The following is a 21,077-nucleotide window of genomic DNA, read 5'->3' on the forward strand; positions in this document are numbered from 1 at the left end:
GGCACTGGATAAGGTCACCATGAATCCTCATTTAGCTCTGCATTTACTCAATATGTATTATTACTCTGGCTCCCTTCCACAGCCCGTCTCCCTCACCTCACCATCTGCCAGTTGTGTCAGATGGTGAGGTGTTAACTAAGCAAGTTAGCATTAGCTTAGCACTTTAGTCTCTCTTCCAAATACGGTCATTAACCCAACTATCTTTTATGTACAGTCTATGGAATCCACTGAAGTTAGATGGCAGTCTTAAAAAAAAAAAATCAAACATTTTAGTCCCAAACTTTTAATATCCCATAACTAACAGAGAGATTGTCACGAAATTTGCAATAGAATTAGTGTATTGCATACAGTGGACTGAATTTACACCCAACTGCAAACCATTTGTCTGGAATTTAAGTCAACTTCCATCAAATCATAACAAAACAGTGAGACGGGCAATATATATATATTTTTATTTATTTAAAAAGATAGACATGAATAATAGGCATGAGACATGAAGGAATCGCAGGACATTTTCTCTTATAGCCAGAGAACCTCCTGCTTCAAGGGGATGGAAGTTATCCAACTTTATGAATGTACCTTCCTTCCCCTCTGCAGTCCTGCTCTCCTATTAAACATTCAGCTGAAGCTCTTGTTGCCCTTTAAAGCATTATTGTTAATTAGCTGCTAAATGCATCACAAACACATGTATAAGCCAGAATATTCAAAATTAAAAATAATACTGAGTTTGGATTCCCTTCATGTGAAAAGCACAACAAAATGCTACTTATCCAAATTTTTATGGAAAGATGTTAGCTGATATTGTTACAACATTCACAATTATGCTAAATGTCTCTTATTTATGTAGATCAAACTCTTTCATCAATAAAATAAAGGTTAAACACAAAAAACTAAAAGTGCAGTTACTGGAGATGGGGGGGCGGGGCAAGGTCTGGTTGGGAACAATAGCACTGAAGGGTCACAGGGATAAAGCACAAAGCTCTAAGTTTCCTTATTTTTAATGCTATAGCCTGTCACATGTACGGAATGATGTCAGATGTTTTCCTACAGAACACTACCACCTGCTGGCCGATACACAAACTGTATACATCCATGAGATAAAGGAGAAACATATTTTGATCAAATCTTGATCAAATCTGAATTAGGTTAACAGCTAAAATAATAAGTGAGTGTTTTTATTCCCTCTTTACAGCCCAAACCTGAACATCTATTGTCAAAGCAAGCAGTGACCCTTAAACCTCTTAATCCCACTAAGTGCAACTCATGTCCAAATACAGCTTAAAAAAGGAACTCAAACTAGAGCAGTGCTAGTTTCCACATACGGCCTCATACCATTAAAAACACACAAACATAAACACGCACGCACACGCAAAACACAAAGACCTGAAGGAAAACTTTCACCCTATTTGTTTTTTTGCCTGATGTCCCATTTGGTTTTGTCTTTGCCTTCATCATAACTGTCTGCCAACAGGTGCATGCTGGGACCAGCAGACAAGGTGGTGTTCATGCAGGCGTTGGGCATGGTGCATGGACGGTCACTGGACATCCGTGCAACACTGTAAAACTGTTACAATAATACTGGCATGTTCAGCTGCTAAACCAGCGAGTGGTTGAAGTCTCCAAGCTTGTCCTCCTACCTGTATGTATGAAGAAAGCAACTGCTACGCTATGAGCTAGCAGGATGTTGTTCTATAACTGAGAAGCCCTTAAAACAGCAAGACCCCAGAAGCCCCCCTACCCCCTCTCCCTTATTTTCTTCTTCTTTCATGTTTTAGGGTTTCTGCCAGTGTATTACAAGCTCCTTAAACACCAGATATTTTTGTTTTTACACAACAGCTCCATATATTAATTTAGCTAATACGTCATTAGCCTACTGTTACTGTTAACCACTTTACACACATAAGACCAGCCCGAAAAAAGTTGTTCAAATTGAATAGTTTTGCTTTCTAGTTGGTATCCATCCACTTATGTCCACTAATAACAGAACTGCTAGGCTTTTTTACTGTATGCAAATGATGTTTAGCATGATTGGTGCTCTCGCTTTTAAAAGCTGGAAAGCCAAAAATAAACTCTACAGTCTCTCGTTACCTGTTGTGTGCACAGGTGTGTCACAGCTGGTCAATGGGAAACGGTGTGTTTCCTTTTAATCCTACTGTACACAAAGTGCTTGCAATTCAACTACGGCTGCAGCAGGGGGCGCTCATGGCACAGTCCTTAATGAATAGGAATGAATGCAGGTAATGCCAAAATAATTGTTTGTAGTCAAAATTATGCACATGTATAGGGCTGCCACAAACGATTATTTTGATAGTCGACTAGTCACCGATTATTTTTGCGATTAGTCGACTAATCAGATCGTCATCCATTGGACGTAAAATGTACAGCTTATTGCACCAGCATGCATCTGCTCTTATATAACTATCATTAGCTTATAGCTTGGAGTGTATAAAGTACGTGCTAACTAAAAATAAAGACAAGATGATAGTTTATTAAATTTTAATGAAATTTGCAGATTGTTTCGGTGGAGTTTAATAAACTCCTTGCTATCTAAAATATAACAGGACACCGGAGAATATTCTCGAGCATCTCACACTTCTGATAATCAGCTGTCTGCCTGATGTTTATTCAGCTGTGTAAAAACTTTAATCTCAGCCAAACCGATTTACTCAGGAACAAATAAAATACTAAAAAAAGCCAAACAATAACATTTTTAAGTTATCTAAGTGACTTGTATATGTTTAACCTGAGTAGCGAAAGACAGCGGTGGGTTTGAAAACGATTTGCCGGGAGTCCGGTGTTCTCACGGGCTCTAGTGAGCCTTGCCCCCGGCTAGCTATCGAGCTGGTGGGTAACAGACGTCTCCAAAAACGTCGGAGCACTTTTGAAAGTATGTGGTGTCTTAATAAACTGAGCAGATATTTGAGGTTTACACAGCTACATTCTCGCCTCAAAATATGTTAAACTTTATTTTGTGACCCAGAAATAATAAGAGTAATATTAAAACTAACTAGCTGTCGCCATTGTTGACAAGTGCGCTGGGCCGCACTATGAATTATGGGACACAGCTTCTTCTTCGGGGTTTAACGGCAGCTGGCATCCTTGTACATGCAGTGCTGCCATCTTCTGTTTCAGTCCGTTATTACACTCTTAAATCCTACTACTCATTCCTGCGTCCTTTGTGATCTTACAAAGCTTCAAACGATGCGTCGACTAATAAATTAGTAGTCGACGATTTTAATAGTCGACGTAATCGTGACTAGTCGACTAATCGTGGCAGCCCTACACATGTATGTTTAAACTTTTGCACACAATATTGTTAATATGTACAAACTGAATCGAACTGAACAAATTTATGACTTTTTGTTTTGTTTTTTTACAGTAAAGCTAATTTTGCCCATAGCATTCTTCTAGTGTATGCTAATGGGTCGTTAACCAAAACTTATCAATTACCAAGTTTGTACAGTTATACATTTATTACAACAATATAGATTTTCTGAACATTTTTTTAATGACAATTGTGAGAGAAAAATGCCTGCTTTCCAGCCTGGGCTACTTGAACCCCCTATGTTAACTGATATGGCGGAAACCCCGTCTTCTGACATAAACATACTGACACCCTTTTCGCCCTTCTTTCACTTCTTCCTTTACTTTTCTCTAATCAACTTCCACAAACCTTCGTACACTTACATTTTCCTTTCTTGCCCTCCTCTACCCATGCCTAACATCTAGAGCCTCACTGGAGAACTACTGAGTCTATTTAATATAAGACTGAGAAGAGGATGACCCACTCAGAGGCAAGCTAAGGCCTTTTTAACTATCAGCATGGCAGACATCCACATACACAGAAAATGCAGGGTGGCTAAAACAGTCAGTATCATTAAATTGTGCTTTAAAATTAAGTTCCAAAAAAGGACGGATTGTTCTGCCCACCGCTGCCCTGACTTCTCTCTCCAAAGGCAGAAAGGAGGAGAGATGTGGTGGAGGAATAAAGGAGGGGACTGATGTTCTGTTAAGTTCAACGGTTGGCCGAACTTGGGTAGGAGATAGAGGCAAGATGCCGCCGTCTTTCTTTTAGGTTCCCCCATGGAGGTGGGGGGATAGCCAGGGTCCTGGGGTGAGGAGGAGGAGCTGAGTGACTGGCTGACTTTCCAGCTCGGGCACCAATCATAGCCGGGAGGCTCTGGTTGCGCCTCAGGCCATCTAAAAGGCTCCCTCCACCTGCTGACACAAATGTGGCAGAATCCTGGCGTGGCATTGAAGCATCAGACTCAGAACCATGCAACACCTTAGTGAATCCCAGCTGCCGGAGCTTCTCCACCAAACCAACACTGGCCGGGTCGGGCCTGGATCTGCCTGATTTGGCGGATGAGATGAGGGCTGGGGTTTCTTGGGATGGGCTTGGTAGGTCAGGATGCGGAGCGCGGCCCAGGTTTAACCCATAAACGTCTTGGAGAAAAAGCTCTGCGGGCCGCGAGGCCAGGAAATTGTCAGCTGGGTGTTGGCGGGGCTCTGTAGGCACTGGGGAAGGGGCAGGAGAGTGGGAGGGGGAGTTGGGGGGCGTGCTTGGCAGAAGCTGGAAAAGGGGCTGCCAGGGGGCGGGTCTCGGGGTTGGAGGAGGGTTGGAGACTTGTGCAGAAATACCCCTCTCTAGGACCAGCTTGGTCAGGCCACTGGGGGGTGCAGGCAGACGTCGAGGGGGGAAAGAGTCACCCAGACTGAGTCTGCAGGGAGTCACAGGGGTGCTGGGACCCGTCCTCATGGAGCTAGGCGTGTTCGCCATGTGGGATGACTGAGAACTGAAAGCAAGAAAAGGAGAGTCTGTGTTAGAACAATAACAGTGTTTATGGGATGCTTATTTTCTTGAAGAGGACTCACCTTGGGGTGACCTGTGTGATGTCACACGGGTGCAGAATGCGGCAGGTAGTGAAGGTGTAGGTGGAAAAGGTGGAGCTCTGACACTTCCCTGGGTTTTGGACTGAACAAACAAGAAAACTTCAGAAAACCAAACACGCGCACCTTGGAAATGATGAGCAATAACAAGCTACAAAAAGTGATTTTTACCAGAGGAAGATACTGCTGTCGATGTCAAGGTTTGGCTTTGTGATTGGAGTCCTGCTCCAGAGGCTCCTGGAATGGGCTGAGGCGATTGGCCGGGTTTCTCTGTGGCATGAAGGGGTGTAGGGCAGATGTCTAACCTGATGGAGGAGGAAGCAGCTGGACTCCCAGTGGAGAGAGGTGGCACTGGGACAGATGATACCGCATGCTTTCTGTCCTTTTTCTCCTCGGGTGTAGATGAGCAGCGCACGTTAAAGGTGATTCCGCCTTCCTCCTCCTCATCTTCCTCCTCCTTACTCCGCTCTGCTGCTCCTTTCTCCAGGATACCATTCCTTCTGTTTTCTTCATCTTCTTCATCCTCCTCCATGTCAGACAGGTGGTACACAGCGTCCTGAGCCAATGGACGAAAACCTTTAGTCACTACTCCAGGGTGTGGGTCCAGGATGGTTCCCAGGTGAGGTTTGGCCAGCTGCTGCCAGTGGTGCAGTGTCAGCGAGCCTGAGAAAGAAATGTCAGCATGTGTTACTGCATACTCTGCATTTAATTATTAGTTATTAATAATCTCTGGCTCTCTTCCACTGCATGTCCTTGTCCTGTCTTCCTCCCCTCACCCCAACCAACCCCAGCAGATGGCCACCTCTCCCTGAGCCTGGTTCTGCTGGAGGTTTCTTTAATTGGATTACATCACCTTGTAGTAAACGATAACCTTCGAGGTGTCAACAAAGCAAACATTACCTTCCATGGGTTTGACAATCTGGAGCTTCTCAGGCAGGAAAGTCTTAAAAACAGTGGAGGCGATGGAGAGATCCGACAGGTTGGAGAAAGACGAGACTGCACTGCCCATTGGTGAGCTGCAGCAACTGCCTTCTCTTTCCACCCCTGCCTGGGCCTGCACCTTCTTTTCCCGCTCCGCCTGGAAGAACTGTCGCTCGGACAGGAAGTTCTGACGGCGCAATGACAGGCGGTGGAGTGCTCTAGTGAGGTCGTTTCCTCCCGGACAACCAGGCTGGCCCACTCGGCCCTCCTCCCTGCAAAACATGCATGTTATGACCTGAAATCGAGCATAAATCTCTTCCAAAACAGAAAATGCTCTTTGAAACTTACCCCTGTGTGGACTGAAACGGCTGCGCTGTCATCACCAGAGAGCTCTGTCCGGAGCCAGGGATTGGTGGGTTTGCTGAAGCTGATCGTAGTACTGAGGCATTAACGGAGCGGACTGTTTGGAAGACTCGCTTCTGGGAAATTCTATAGGAAAATGAGGTGAAAGGTCAGAGACTAGACCTAAAATATAATGCAGACACCTAAACTTTTCAAACCCATGAAAAGTCTGGAAAAAAGTACGAGTTCTCCAACACCAACTGTCATCCTCAGCAGCAAACACATTCTGCAGCTTTTAACCTTTGGTCCTGAAAGGCGGTCTCCTCCTCTATACTCAGCTCCTTCCTCATAGTTCCCTCAATCTCTGCTGCCAAGGATTCCTGTAAAAACAGGACACATACGGAGGATTAAAAGTATGCTGTGGATTCAACAAAAGTAATATTTACAGTCACTGTTCAGTTTAATTCATCCAAGCCTAAAAAATAAATGCACACAGGCCAAAAACTGCAGCTCCTCAAGTGGCCACTTCAGGCTGGCTCCCAAAAGCAAGCCAATATCAGCACGCCCCAGGGCAGCTGTGGCTACAGTGTAGCTTGCCATCACCAGTGTGTGAATGTGTGTGTGAATGTGTGGATGACTGAATGTAGTGTAAAGCACTTTGGGGTCCATAGGGACTAAGTAAAGCGCTTTACAAACACAGGCCATTTACCATTTACATTTACCAATATCCTACAGACTCCCACATTATACTCAACAAAAACTTTAAAGAATATGTCTAAAGCCAGATACGGTTACCTCCTTAAACCCTTAAAGCCTGAAATATGAAATGTGTTGTGCAGTTTATTTAGGTTTTTCAAGGGTAAAATAAAAATCTCACCGATGTTGTAGAACTCAAAAAGTCACAAAAAACTTTATGTAGCAAATACAACACACTGGGTGTTAAAGGGTTAATAGCAGCTGTATGATTCCTTGTGAACACATGTGCCAGGGACTGTATCTTCCTCTGTGTGCTCCAAATAAAAGTTCAAGGGTGCGTTTCTCTCACCATGGGGTAGAGGCCGTAGGGAAGGTGCCGGCGCATCCCAGCTGAGGGGCTGTTTTTACTGCGCAGCTCTTTGATCTCCTCCTGCGACTCATGGAGCATCTCTACACACTCAGCATTCCTCTCGGCCAGCTCGTTGAGCTGCAGCAGACACGTGCAAATAATCGGGCAAAATTACTCACAAGTTTGTATATTTATATGAATTTATTTTAAAAAGTAAAATAAAACTGGGAATAGGAGGTGGTTAGTTTGTGATATTTCTCAATACTCTGACCTAAATTTACTGTTTATGCTTTTAGGACACAGTTTTTAGGGAAACACATCATTTTCCCTTGTATTAGGAATGATGTTAGGAATGAAAATCAGATCAGACTGACAGATTTGACAACGTTAAAGCTCTAAATTGCTGTAAACCGGCTCCAACACAAACCATAAGTGTGGTTTCTTACAAAGGCTTGACATAAAAGCTACAAACCTACATTATATGATCACATTTGCATCTTTGTAGAATAATTAAACTGGTCTTGCTCTAAAAAGGAACTTGAACACTCGTATGAGACTGTACCTCTGCTGTGAGCTGTCTCTGAGCATCTTTGGAGGCCTGCAGGTGGATCCTGAGCTCCTCTTTCTCCAGAGCCAGCTGGAGATAAACAGCATCACACCAAGAGCGTTCACACACTGTGCCAGCATCTACAGTAGGTAATCAGTGCTAGCAGTTAAGCTTGCCCACCTCCTTCACTCTGTGTTGCAGCTCGACTATTTGGGAAAGCAGCTGAGCGATTTCCTCCTGGTGTCTGAGCAGCTCCTCGTTCTTCTGAGATAGATCTTCAGTCAACGAAACCATCTGGCTGTTGGACTCGCCTGACCCCACGTGTGATATACACAAACACACCAAAGATTAAATTCAGATGCCTGATCTGTAAAAGTTCCTTTTGAACATAAGTTTGCAAACTTCAAGAAAAACTCACGGAGCTCTTTGACACAGTCGCTCACTAGCTGCTGCTCCTTCTCCTCATAGGTGATGGTGTCTCTTTTGAGTTGACAAGCCTGGATAAGTCAAAAAAGCTCAGTTTGCAGCAGAGATTATACTTCAACATCTGCTTCTGATCAATTTGCTTCCCAAAGAACGACATACCTCGGTTCTCAGTGCCAGATTTTCTTCCTCTAGGTCCTGCAGCTTGCTCTGCAGGGACTCCAGCTGACTAAGTGCAGCAGCGGCGGTTCCCCCCGGCAGGTGAGGTTGCCGCAGTGGGGTCGACACGCTGGAATCGGTCTCGCTCTCCTCAGAGGCGCTGGCCACCATCCGCAGCAATTCATCCTTCTTACTGAGCTCATGTTGCAGCTGATGAACCTACCAATGTGGACAGTTTAGGAAAAGTGATTGGTGTTTACAGGATTTTAACATTTTAAAGCTCTCTTTTTCTAGAGATACAAAAATCTAACTTTCAATTTTTTTGGTTGAAGTTTAGTTTAAAGCTGGAAAGTGAATGGAATATTTGTATGTATACAGCAAACATGCATGACTTGTGGCAGAAATACCATTTTATTGAAATAAAATGGTATGTTATTTTGGCTGCAGATGCATTTAAAAAATAGTACATTATTAATGTATATCAAGCATTTTTTGGTCCATTAGATATTCAATTCAATTCAATTTTATTTATATAGTTCTAAATCACAGCAACAGTCACCTCGAGCCGCTTTATATAGTTCGGTAAACACCCTACAGCAATACAGAGAAACCGCAACAATCAGAAGACCCCTATAAGAAAGCACTTGGCAAAAGTGGAAAGGAAAAACTCCGTTTTAAGAGGAAGAAACCTCTGTCAGAACCACGCTCAGGGAGGGGCAGGCATCTACCGCAACTATTAACTAGCTAACTAACTATTAGGAAAAGGTGTACCACAGGGATCTATTTTAGAGCCCCTTTTTATTATTCAAATGTCTAAATGCTTTATTCTATTTCTCTTTTAAAAACCTATTACAACAATATCACTAGATCATGCAGACATGTTGAGGAGGTAATTTAGCCTTTAAATCAGCTGTGCTGGATCAAGGACACATCTGAAACCTGCAGGACACCATGCTCTTGAGGCCTGGAGTTCCCTCACCCCTAATTTAAATTGATCATACTATCACCCTCTCTTTATGTAGCACAAAACATTATTTACACATTTTAAAGTGAATAAAAACAGTTACCTGATCTACAGACTGTGCTATCTGCTCCTCTAAGGCCTCATTTCGCTCCTGTAGCAGGTGGTTCCTCTGTAGAAGTGACTGACCAATCCGAGCTGCCAACTCCAAATCTCTGTCCCGCTGTTCAAATAGAACACAAGGCACCCAGGGTTAATCAGTTAACTGGCTGTTGTTTTCTTAGCTGAAAAAAATTATCACAAATGAGGTCAACGCCCTACCTCAGCCAAAAGGTGTGTGACCACTTCAATGTCATTGTACGTCTTGGTCATCTGTTCCACTCGATCAGCACTGAGGACTGGCCAGAGGGAAAACGTTAACTTTTAGGCAGCAAACAAGCAAAAACACACACACACACACATCTAGGGATGGGTACCGGTGTCGGCACCGGTTCTGACATAAACGGTAGTAACCAGACCAAAAAGCAGCGCACATTTCGGTGCTTTATTTCGGTGCTTTTTTTTCCTGAGCTGTGATACACTTCTAGCCAATCATTTTACGTTTCCGAGGATAGTAGGCGGGGCCAGGTACGTACGTTCTTTTATGCAGAGCTACAGATTAAAAATGTCCAAGGCGAAGCGGTCAAAAGTCTGGCTGTACTTCACAGCAAAAGATGCAAACTCAGCAGCCTGCAACAAGTGCTTTAAGCTGATACTGTGATACTGACAAAGGAGGTAACTCCTCAAATCCGATGAAACACCTGGCGACGCATAGCGTTTTTTTTCTCTCCAAAAACCAAGAAATGCGCTGTATTTGATAGCTTGCTGCGAGACCTCACACCGAGCACATCTACTGCGGTGTGGTGCCTGTTATCGGACCCGGAGTTAGCAACATACCCAAAAACACGAAGAGGAGAGTCCTGGCCCCTAGCCCTGCCAGTGTAGCAGAAATGATGACGGATGATGATGGCAGCAGCAGCCGTTCTTCTCTGCGTGAGTAATTTACGTTGAGTAGGCTAACCACGTTATTAAATTAATGCATGTAAGGTGAACTAGCAAACATCATCATATCTACATGCGGCTGTCTTCTTGTTTGATGGCAGATACTCCCTTCACCCTGGCCAAAAAGGCTAAAATGACCAAAGAAAAAGTGGAAAACAGCTAAACATGAGAGGTTTTTGGACAAAGTTTGTGTTTTTTCCATTGATTAAGCACTGCTTCCAGCCAAGAGTGATACCATATATGCCCTATAGCTGCAGAAAAGGCTAACATTGTTATCTTTTTACAAAAACCAAATCAAATCAAATCAAATCACTTTTATTGTCACATCACATGTGCAGGTACATTGGTACAGCACATGTGAGTGAAATTCTTGTGTGCGAGCTTCACAAGCAACAGAGTTGTGCAAAATACAATAATGTAAACAAGCAAAATACAAGAATGGCTACATCTGAAACTAATAAATATATGTACAATATATAATAGTATATGCATTTCTGGATGTGTATAGTAAATATTTTCCTACGTGTGTGTGTGTGTGTACACATATTTTACAAATTAAATAGAGTAAACAATAAATAAAATATATAAAATATACAGAGTTGAGACATGTGCAAAACAGTGGCATTACTGTACAGTATGGAGTGCATAATGTTAAAGTTCCAGTAGTGAAGCTGAGGTGTCTATGACGTGTTCAGCAGTCTGATGGCCTGGTGAACCAGCTGAACATGAGAGGTTTTTGGACCAATTTTGTGTTCTCCATTCTTTAAGCACCGGTTCGAGCACCGTTTAAGCACCGGCACCGTTTCAAAAGTACCGATTTGGCACCGGTATCGGATAAAACCTAAACGATACCCATCCCTACACACATCTAAAAAAAATCTAGAATCCACACTCTGGCATGCACACTGTGCATCCAAGCAACTCCACACAAACATGAAAATAAAATCAATTACTGGACACGTCTTTAACATGCATGGTCTACTACATAATAAAGAATTCTGACCACAAGCAACGTTAGGAGCTACTTGGCTATTATAGCCACATAACATCACCATTCTTTACACTTTTTAGCATCTGATTATGGACGCGTGGTCCAAATTATGTCCACTAAATTGCTAAATGATTATTGCTGGAGCAATAATTATGCAACACGTGCTAGTGGTCTGAATTTAAAAAGAACACTAGCTTTACAAATTAATAACTGTACTACAAGCTGACTACAGTACACAGTACAGTACTACAGTTGGAAGCAGAAGACCTTTAATTTGCAAGTCTCTTGTCTTATTGTTTACATGCAAAAAGTGGAGAGGGGCTCCCAATCAGTGGCCTAGGAACGGATCCTAGATCACATCCTAGAAGTGTGTGGCCACACTTTTGACAGAAGCCCCTCTCTCACACTTGAGTTAAATGAAGTTCCAGAGAAGAACAGGCAAGTAGGAAAAGTAGGATACCTTTGGAGAGGCTCTGAGAGCCTGGGTGGGAATAAGAAGGAGGTTCCAAAGCAAGATATGCTAGTGAGAGAGATGCAGAGAGAGAAAAAGAGGGGAAAGTTCAGATGGTGTAGAAGTAAACCAGCCAGTTTTAAGACAGATGGAAAAAGAAAGGAAAAGGAAAGAGACAAACACTGGCAGAAAAATGAAAGTTTCAATAAACCAACATCATGTAGAGACATTAGTTTGTTGAGAGTCAGAGAATCTACACATCGATTAGTCTGGTCTGCTTTTAGCACCTGAGTGGGTGTCACCAGCGCTGCACAGTTCAGCGTTCCACCTGTTCAAAGAAAAGTGGCAACCCTAATCAATGAGCCATCTGGTTTCAGCTAGAAGCCCTTTAACAGAGTGATGCGTGTCCCCAACACTCATTTAGAATATTTACTTCTGTTGGTTTGATCAAAAACTTACAACCTTATTACAACTTCTTTGTGCAATCCCAGTTTACTGCTTACTGTACAAACACCTACAACTACAATAACAAAGTGTAATCCAAGTACTGTTAACGATAATCTAACCTAAAGAGCGATCGCTTACTATGACACAGCGTTGCACAGATTCACATCGGACTCACTATCTTTTTTTCTGAATAAATGTAGTGTAATAAAACAGTTTCAGCAGGGATTAAAAGTAACAAGCTGAGCTAGGCAGCTGCTCAAATGGATGAGAGCATTCATCCAGTAATCTGAAGCCTACAATGACCTCTGAATCTGGACACTGCACTCCAACAACCAGCGGGTAAAAATAACCTCTGCCCAGCACGGCTATCCTTGTTACAGTTACAGTGCATACATAATGCATATAATGTCTCAAGTTACTGTTCCACACACACAAAATCACAGACAAAAACATACACTAATACCTTTACCTGCTGCTGAAAGCATGCCATCATTGTATGGGTTATGTATGTCCATAGTCTGGCTTGATCATGATCAGATGCTGCATAAATAAATGAAACTGTTTACACCACATGCTGATCGCAGGGTGGGAAAGCAGTGCAGGTTGTATTGACTTATACAAGGCAGTAACTGAACTCTGGCCGCAATAAATTTCATAACAGCAAAGTCCAACCTCTGTTTCATTTTGACATAAATTCATGAACTACAGACACACAACAGGCCAATGGGTGGTCAATGTGTTACTTGTTAAGTAACATGAATCTCCAGAGTCATGGCTGCTTGAACCTTTGGCATCAATAAACTCAACATGTGATTATACAACAAACTCAACTTCAAAATGCAGTGTGAGGAATAAATGGTAGAATCATATGGACGCACCAATATGACACCTGGATCAAACTCAAAAAGCTTATCTCTTTCAAATCAACTCTAGGTCGCTCTATGTTTGCTCCGTCATGAGCCAGCAGAAATGCACAGGTTAATAACTCGAGTTAATAACTCATGCAAAGCTACTGGAATTGAGCATAAGTACCCTTTATTCACAACTTTGTCTTTTCCCAGACAAGAAAGTTTTACGACTCAAATCCTGGAGCGTAAAAACACTCCCAGCTCTTGTTGTCAGGCTTTGAAAAAGAGATGGGACATCATCTCGTCGAGCCAAATGACAAGATCCTCAACAGCCATTAAATTACAGTATAAACTCTTCAAATTTCACAACATGACACTAAAACCAGGATACTTGATACTCGTATAACCATAGTGGAGTACTGAAATATTTCAGCGTCAACTGCAAAGTCTAAATATGAATGTCAAAATCAGACCTCTCTAAGTGTTTTCACACATCTTAACATGCCATGCCCCAGCACATGTTATTAATAGGCTGTGTTTAACTTTGCAGAAGTGGAGCAAACAGCACCATGAAACTGAGACTCCTCCAATGTCCAATTTCCTCACATGTGCAACTAAAACACTTCATTCATTACTTGTTTTTTTTTAAATTACTATTTATTTGAGAAATGCTCAAATTGTTGGTTTGATCAAACATTAATAAAAGGAAATGACGAAACATTCAGTGAACTGAAACAATCAAGATCTGCTCACGTTAAATCAAATAATCTTCAAACGCAGGAAACAAAGCGTTGGCAATTATGAGAAAAACAGGAAGTTTATCCTGTCTCGTTCCAGCATACTGCAACCTGTTTAAATGTAAACACACCATCAGATTTGCCCACTTCCTTTCTAGTAACACACACAGACACTTTGCCCTCTACGCTGTCACGTTTTGCCTGACCTTGCTGACATGCTTACTGAAGCTGGATGCCTGTCTCTCTCTCTCTTTCTGTCTTTCAGACATGTACTGAGGACTGAGCCCATGCTCACCTTCCACAGGAAACTTATCGTACGCCTCCTCATTGTGGATGTTTAACACTGGCATGTTGTGTCTCCTCTCTGTGCTCTCTTGTCTTCATTCTCTATCTATCCACACCGCCTCTCTTGTTACTGTCCCGTGACTCACTCTGGCTTTGGTTTTGAACTCCGCTGCACTTAACTGTGCTGGATCTTTCTCTCTCTCTCTCTCTCTCTCTCTCTCTCTCTCTCTCACACACACACCCACACACACAGTGCCACAGTCACACAAGCAAAGACAAACAGACACAATGACGAACGCTGTGCGAAATAATGTCCACACTAAATCCCTGCGACTTTAATTGAACGGCGCCACATAAAAAGAATCCCTCACATGCCTAATGCACTCACACATACACACACACACACCATCTGCTCGGTTCTGTTGTACAAGGCTTAACCAATCAAAAGGACGTCTGCAAAAGGAAGCAGCTTTGCAAAAATATACCAAAATGTACACACTTACTCATGTAGCGGAAAGTCTCCTCAGCCAGCATGGGGGAGATGGCGCTGTTCCGGGGACCTTCGTCTGGGGAGCAGCTCGGGGAAACCACCCAGTCCTGACTGTCTGACAGGTACACGGAGCCAGAGCCGACCGAACCGGAGCCCAGTGAGCCGGAGCCATAATTCCTCCCGCTGCTGCCCAGCCCCTCGTCTGGAGGAAGACAGACAAAAAAACTCATCACCAACAGCTGGTGGAGCAACCATTACTGTCATTATTGTTGGGGGTTTTTTAATGTTGTTGTTTGTTTGTTTTTTGTTTTTTTATTAATCTTCTAGTCAATAATAGTTGACTAAGTCTCTGTGTCTCCTATGACAACTGGGACAGGCTGCAGCACAGGCCCTTGAATTGGATAAATGGAAGGTGGATGGATGGAAAATCTTCTAGTCTAAAATTGTCCATAATGGCAGGCATATGATGAATTCCTTACTTTTTGAGAATTAAACAATAAAAAAGTCAAACAAAAGAGCTGCTCTATCACAACAAGGTGCTTAGGCTGATTTAGAAATAGTATGAGTCCATTGGTGGGCCAGCAGAAGTTCACAGCACTCCTGGCAGTGCGTGCAGAACAAATAGCAGATGGCAGTGTGGAGTCAAGCAGCCCTTCCCATCTTGTGTTTTCCCTAACACCTGGCTCACTGGCCAGCCTGCCCTTGTAGCAGTTCTCGATACCAACTAACTGCTTCTCCAGTGGATTTCCAGTGAGTTGGATGTACTCCAACTGTACCAACTGGGACTGCAGCTCCCCTTTAACCCTAGATAGATCTCCGATTTGAACTAGAGAGATGTTCAATGTCACTAACCGCTCTCTAAGATGGTGCAGATATACTGATTATGCTGTTTAGTTATTTATTCCCCACAAAGCACTTGAAAAATCAATTATTTGCCACAAAAACAGACAAAAAGTGTGTGGGCTGAGGTATTATCATGGCACAATGGCATTCCATTAAGTTGATAAATGAAGAGGGAAGCTTTTATTTTGGCAAAGCTGTGCAGCTCCAGTGAGATTTGCGTGTGGGTTGATGAACAGTGTGTGTGTGTATATTGTCTTGGCTCAGGCACTGTACAAGCCGATGTCCTTCCACTCGAACAAATATGTGGTTTACTAGGACAAACAGAGCTAACTATAGCATCAGGCTTAAAGGCACCACATACTGTACCTCAGGGAGACCTGATACTCACAAAGCAGTATTTAAAAATGTGCACAAAGCAAATCGGTGGCTGTACTGCAGCTTTTGATATATGATATTTATACAGAAGACCATCTCACCTGTCTCCGTGCTCGACTCTTTCTTCTCCACCGCCCGGGGTTTGACTTCAAACATATCCCGTCTTTGGAAAGGGGGAGTGAGGAGGGGAGGCTCTCCCACTCGTGAAAAGAAGAAGCTGGACAGAACACAGGAGCTGCTACTGGCATGACATCACATCCTGTTCCTGTGCTGACAGGGCGGTGTGCCCATACACACCGCTACCTGAAACAGAAGAGAGAAGTGTTAGTGGTCTCACAGATAAAGACGTGACCTCCACAGAGGCTGAATGAGGGGCAATATTCATGTCCAGGTAACGTGTGCAGCTGGTAATAAAGCAGACTGACTCATTTCCTTCTTATGCTCTCCATCACACCTGTTTTATAACATTTAGAGCCACCCACAGTGTTTGATTTTTGAACCACAGATATCGTTTTCAGGCAAGGACAAATCTAAAATAAATGCTAAAATGCTAACGCTAAAAGATTTCTTCTACTTCTACTAAACAAACTAAAGGTGAGGCTCTGAGATTTTGATTGAAGAAATGTTGTGACAATAACTCCACATACAGTTTTTAGGGAGGGGTGACATTGAGCCAGCCCACATCCTGTTGCCTGTCTCTGTATGAACTCTTCCAATGCTTAAAGGGATGACCGAAGGTAGGGCTGTTCCATATAACGATATATATCGGACGACGAAATAAAAACGTCTATTGTTTCATTTTACGCTATCGTTTGTTTCGTGATGTCGCAAAATAAACTGTTTACGGCAATATTTTTTCACCGTTTTGATGGTCGTGGCTATATAAATTTCTTAAAGTTCTCTCTTTCTCTTATATTTAATATAACCACACTACCGACGACAAGAGCCTGTTTTTATGCGTTGTCGTTAGCAACAACGAGGGTAAAACCATCGCGTGTCCGCTTGTTTATTTTCTACATAAACCTTTCACAATAAAGCTCAAGATCCTGTTAAGACCTTTCAAAATAAACTGAATCACGTGAAAGAGTATGCAGAGTATTTACGGATGAGAATTTAAAAAGAGCCGCCAGGTGCTAAAAAATAAACCTCAGACTCAAACATTAGAACAGGCTTTTCCCCGCAGCACGCCGTGTAATAAATACCCACAAAGAAAACGGCAGCCGTTACAACTTATGTCTAAAAATGTGTCGTTTCATGCATCGGTTAAAACACTCAACTCCAGGTACATGACGCGCAACTGGAAACACTTCCCGCAAGTCGAGCTGCCCGAGATTCACAGAATTTACAGAAAATGTTAAATTTTTGTGATTTATATCATTATCGGGACTAGAGCCAGGCGATATGAGATTTTTTCATATCACGATATGTTTTTTTCATTTCAGGCAATAACGATATCTATCACGATATAAGCCAAATATATTTGTAAGATTTAAATGTGCCGTTGCTCACAAGTAAAATGTGAAATAATCAGCAGCTTGTTTTGATTTAAATATTTATTTCCCATAATAAGTTCAACAGGGTAGATGTACTTAAGGAACATGAGACTTTTTCAGATAAATAAAGGCAAATATTGCAAACTACACAAAAGGCAGCCGCTAAAGCGTTTAAGTTTCAAAATAGAACAAACAAAACAGGCTACTAAATTGTCAATTCCACTTAGAAACAAAATTTTAATTCTAAAAATAAATCTTAGTTTGTTTTACAGAAGAACAGACAAAATTGACTAACTTTTGTCAATATCAAATAAACTGAGAACTAAAAGGAAATTCTCAATCTCTCCTTGTTGTGTAGCTTAGCTTTTCAAACAGTTTTAACAGTTACTTTAGTCTGACAAAAGCCGAATGACGAATTAGCGCTTCCAGTCAGAGATTGAGCATGCACCACTTTATTGGATTTCCTTGTGCTGTACGTAACAAGTCACGTGACGTGACGCTGCGGCTGTGATTGGTTTGGCTCTGCGCTACTTAATTTGGATTGGCTGTTCTGTTTTTTTTTAAGAGGACAAGAGCGGCGAGGCCTATCGCAATAGTTTAATTTTTCTATCGAGAAAAAGTTGTTTCGCAATACATATCATTATCGTTCTATCGCCCAGCTCTAATTGGGACGATAGATGTCTTATATCGGGATATGAGATTTTGGTCATATCGCACAGCCCTAACCGAAGGAATGAGACAGGATGTGATGTCTTAAAGGGATGGGACATGTGCCTCTAGATATATTCTTATTTCCTTACACACATCTTTAATCTCAATTAACTGGCTGCTGTTGGAGTCATGAAAAACATAAAAAAGTCAAAAGTTTTTCAGTTTGCCAGACTACATTTCCCATGATCCAGTTTTCTTGATTTATATAGACGTTATATAAAAGGTGAACACAAATTCAAGCTCTAAAATGTGAACACAGGATCTCTGTTAACAATATGACTATGACGTCATCAGGGTTATTTCTGTGGACTCTAGCCCTCTACAGTGGACAAAGGAGATGTTATACAACTCTTTCCACGAACTGAGCAGCACTTCTGTCCAGTCAAGTGATCATCATGTGTAAAAGTACATCGGTGTTAGTACATCTTAGTAGTTTTCAACATGACAAGCAATTAGAAAGAATCTAGGTTTAAAGAAATTGCACATTGCCTAACTTTTCAGATCCAGGGGTTTCTTCTATCTTTCACATACAGTCTGTGAAAGAGACATGCTAGGAATAGGCTGAGTACCTTTTGCATCAGCAGCCTGTGCATGCAGATGCACACAAACTCTATGTGGGTGTTTATCAGAGAGCATGCCTGTGGAAGGACAGAATCCTTGGGCAACATTCATACACTCCTTACATAACAGTGACGCTTAAACAATCATCTCCATAATAGAGGAGATTAAAGGAGATGAGATGCATGCAAGCCTAAACTTGCTGCTTACCACTAAACACCTGGTAGATATACTGGACCTACCCATTAATGACCAGTTGACTCATCCTAGGGTTCAAATGATCACATTAGGCCGTGAAGCAATTTTAAGCACAGAATATTGCATGTGTCAATCATTAATATGAATCTCTATCAAACAAATGCTTCTTATTTTCTCTCCCATTTAAAATGCCAGGACTGATGGTGTCCAAGTGCCTCTGAGTCACTTCATGACTGTCACAGGCAGACAGCTTCCTGACTAAGCACTCAGAAATTAAATGGAAATTTGTGGTTCATTGGCTAGGCTCATACACACAAACACAACACTCTCTGGCTTCACTGTGACCACTGCTACTTAAGAGAGGCGACGGTATAAAGATGTAAAATCCACAGCAGTAAGGAAGCAGCCCTGAAAGTAACACTTAAACAGACTCATCACCGCATCACTACACATAGCACGAGTCTGTCCGAGCTCTTCCACAGGGACTGTCTGCTTACATCAGCCTTTCGCAGGCGTCACCTCCCTTCATGTCTGATCTACACCTTCAGCTCAATGCTCAACCTGACTTTGTTGAAGTTAGCTTAGAATGATATCTCTTTTGACATTTTCCCTTACCGGTTATTGGCCTTGCTTTTTAATCACAGCATCTGCACTGAGCCCGTGATAGAGCGGACAAACTAGGGAGGGCATGTGCACAGGGGAGGCAGCGCATTTGATTGACTGCACCAGGGGCTTTAGATGCATAACCAGAAATCCCTCACAGGAACATCAGCATTCCTTGTCATGACTGGCCAAAAGGAATTAAACCAAGTCACATACAGCATCATAAAATACTAATCTGATCTGATCTGACTGTCAACTATAATCTAGATCTGGACAGATATACTCATTGGCTGATACTGGCAAAACGTATGTCATCCAATACGCAGTTAAAAGATAATATTATCTTAACCACAACAACATGCATTAAAAGATGCTTGGGATTATCTAGAGAGTATTATAAAAAAAAAATCTCACTGAGTGGCTCCACATCCGTTGTTTACGATGCGATGTTATCAGCACTGTCTGCACCACACGGAGCAGAGCAAGATCATAAAAACCTCACCACAATCACAGCAAGCAGTCAAGCAGTGTAAAATAATGCAGAAAATTTTTAACAACGACCCCACAAATAGCCTTGTCAGTGCATTCTCGAACAAAGGTTATGGATATATATGTAAACTTTTTTTTTGCTTATATCAGGTTCAGATTCTTTTAATACCATAAAACATCGATAAACTCATATAAATCCAGTTCACTATGACCCCAAACAAACTCAGTATCTAATGATTCACCATGAACACGTTAACTAAGCAGAACTTAGTTTGAAAATAACCTTTAATTTGAAATGTTTTGCTGTTTAGTAACAGCACAGACTGCCTCCCCTACAACCCCACGGATTATGTGTTACACAAGGTGCTACATGAATTTGAATTATTATTATTATTAATAATAATAATAATTCAAATTCAAATTATTAATAATAATAATAATAATAATAATAATAATAATAATAATAATAATAACAATATTAGTAGTATTAAAATGTTTAACCACATAAATAAATGTGAAAAAGCTACGGTATTCTTCAATTTGGCATCATTCATTCAGCTGATAGCATTTAACAGGGAGTTGCTGGGATAGTTAGTTCAGCCACTGCAGACATGAAACTCTCTTGCTAGCCCAAGCTTTCCTGATATCAAGTACTTTTTCTTGGAACCTTTATCGGCTGAACTCTCCAGAGGATCCAGACACATGAAAAAAAAAAGTTAAGCTAGCGAATGAACCGTAAGATATTGCACACCTGTCTGTTTGTTGAGCTGACCATTAGCTAAAATTTACTCACTCCGTTCTTTAGTTATACTTTTGTAATAAAGGCTAGTAAGAAGGTTATAAGAGATTTATATAAATAAATGCGAACTAAAGTTAACAAAATGTTTTGCATATCGGCTAACAAGAAAACTAACAACCAAAAAAACTGTAAATACGTTAGCTAGCTTAACCATCCTGTGGCTGGCTGACAGCTTCACTGTTGCTCATATCGCGTTAGCCAACAACCGCGAGCTTAAACAATCAGCATCCCTTCCGCGTTGACCGTTATACATTATACAGCTTAAAACACATTTTATTAGTTACAATGAGGCTTACCCTATATCAGTATTATTCCAAATCATGGGCAGTTCCAGCAATACATGCGGTGTCTGTCAATCCCTTCACCAAAGCCTCAAACAATGGAGGGGAAGCGAGGGGAGGGAGGGCAACAAGCAGTCATCAAGTGGCGA

General features: G+C 41.9%; 1 protein-coding gene across 1 annotated transcript; it reads right to left on the bottom strand.

Annotated features, from left to right (window-relative positions):
* Nucleotides 1-436: 436 nt before the first annotated feature.
* trak2 (trafficking protein, kinesin binding 2) lies at nucleotides 437-21,072 on the bottom strand. Its single transcript, XM_085263685.1, has 17 exons — nucleotides 20,944-21,072; nucleotides 15,898-16,099; nucleotides 14,592-14,780; nucleotides 11,781-11,840; nucleotides 9,610-9,686; nucleotides 9,395-9,511; nucleotides 8,331-8,546; nucleotides 8,164-8,242; nucleotides 7,926-8,056; nucleotides 7,761-7,835; nucleotides 7,199-7,336; nucleotides 6,454-6,533; nucleotides 6,160-6,300; nucleotides 5,791-6,083; nucleotides 5,062-5,553; nucleotides 4,876-4,975; nucleotides 437-4,796 (listed from the first exon to the last, which is right to left on the bottom strand). The coding sequence occupies exons 2-17, from the start codon at nucleotides 15,950-15,952 to the stop codon at nucleotides 4,016-4,018; spliced, it is 3,024 nt and encodes a 1,007-aa protein (XP_085119811.1). The 5' UTR covers nucleotides 15,953-16,099; nucleotides 20,944-21,072; the 3' UTR covers nucleotides 437-4,015.
* Between the last annotated feature and the right edge of the window lie 5 nt (nucleotides 21,073-21,077).

Source organism: Mchenga conophoros, linkage group LG23 (assembly GCF_057382185.1).
Source record: "Mchenga conophoros isolate Kocher_MC1m ecotype Shallow Benthic linkage group LG23, M_conophoros_male_GT1.1, whole genome shotgun sequence".
NCBI classification, from domain to species: Eukaryota; Metazoa; Chordata; class Actinopteri; order Cichliformes; family Cichlidae; genus Mchenga; species Mchenga conophoros.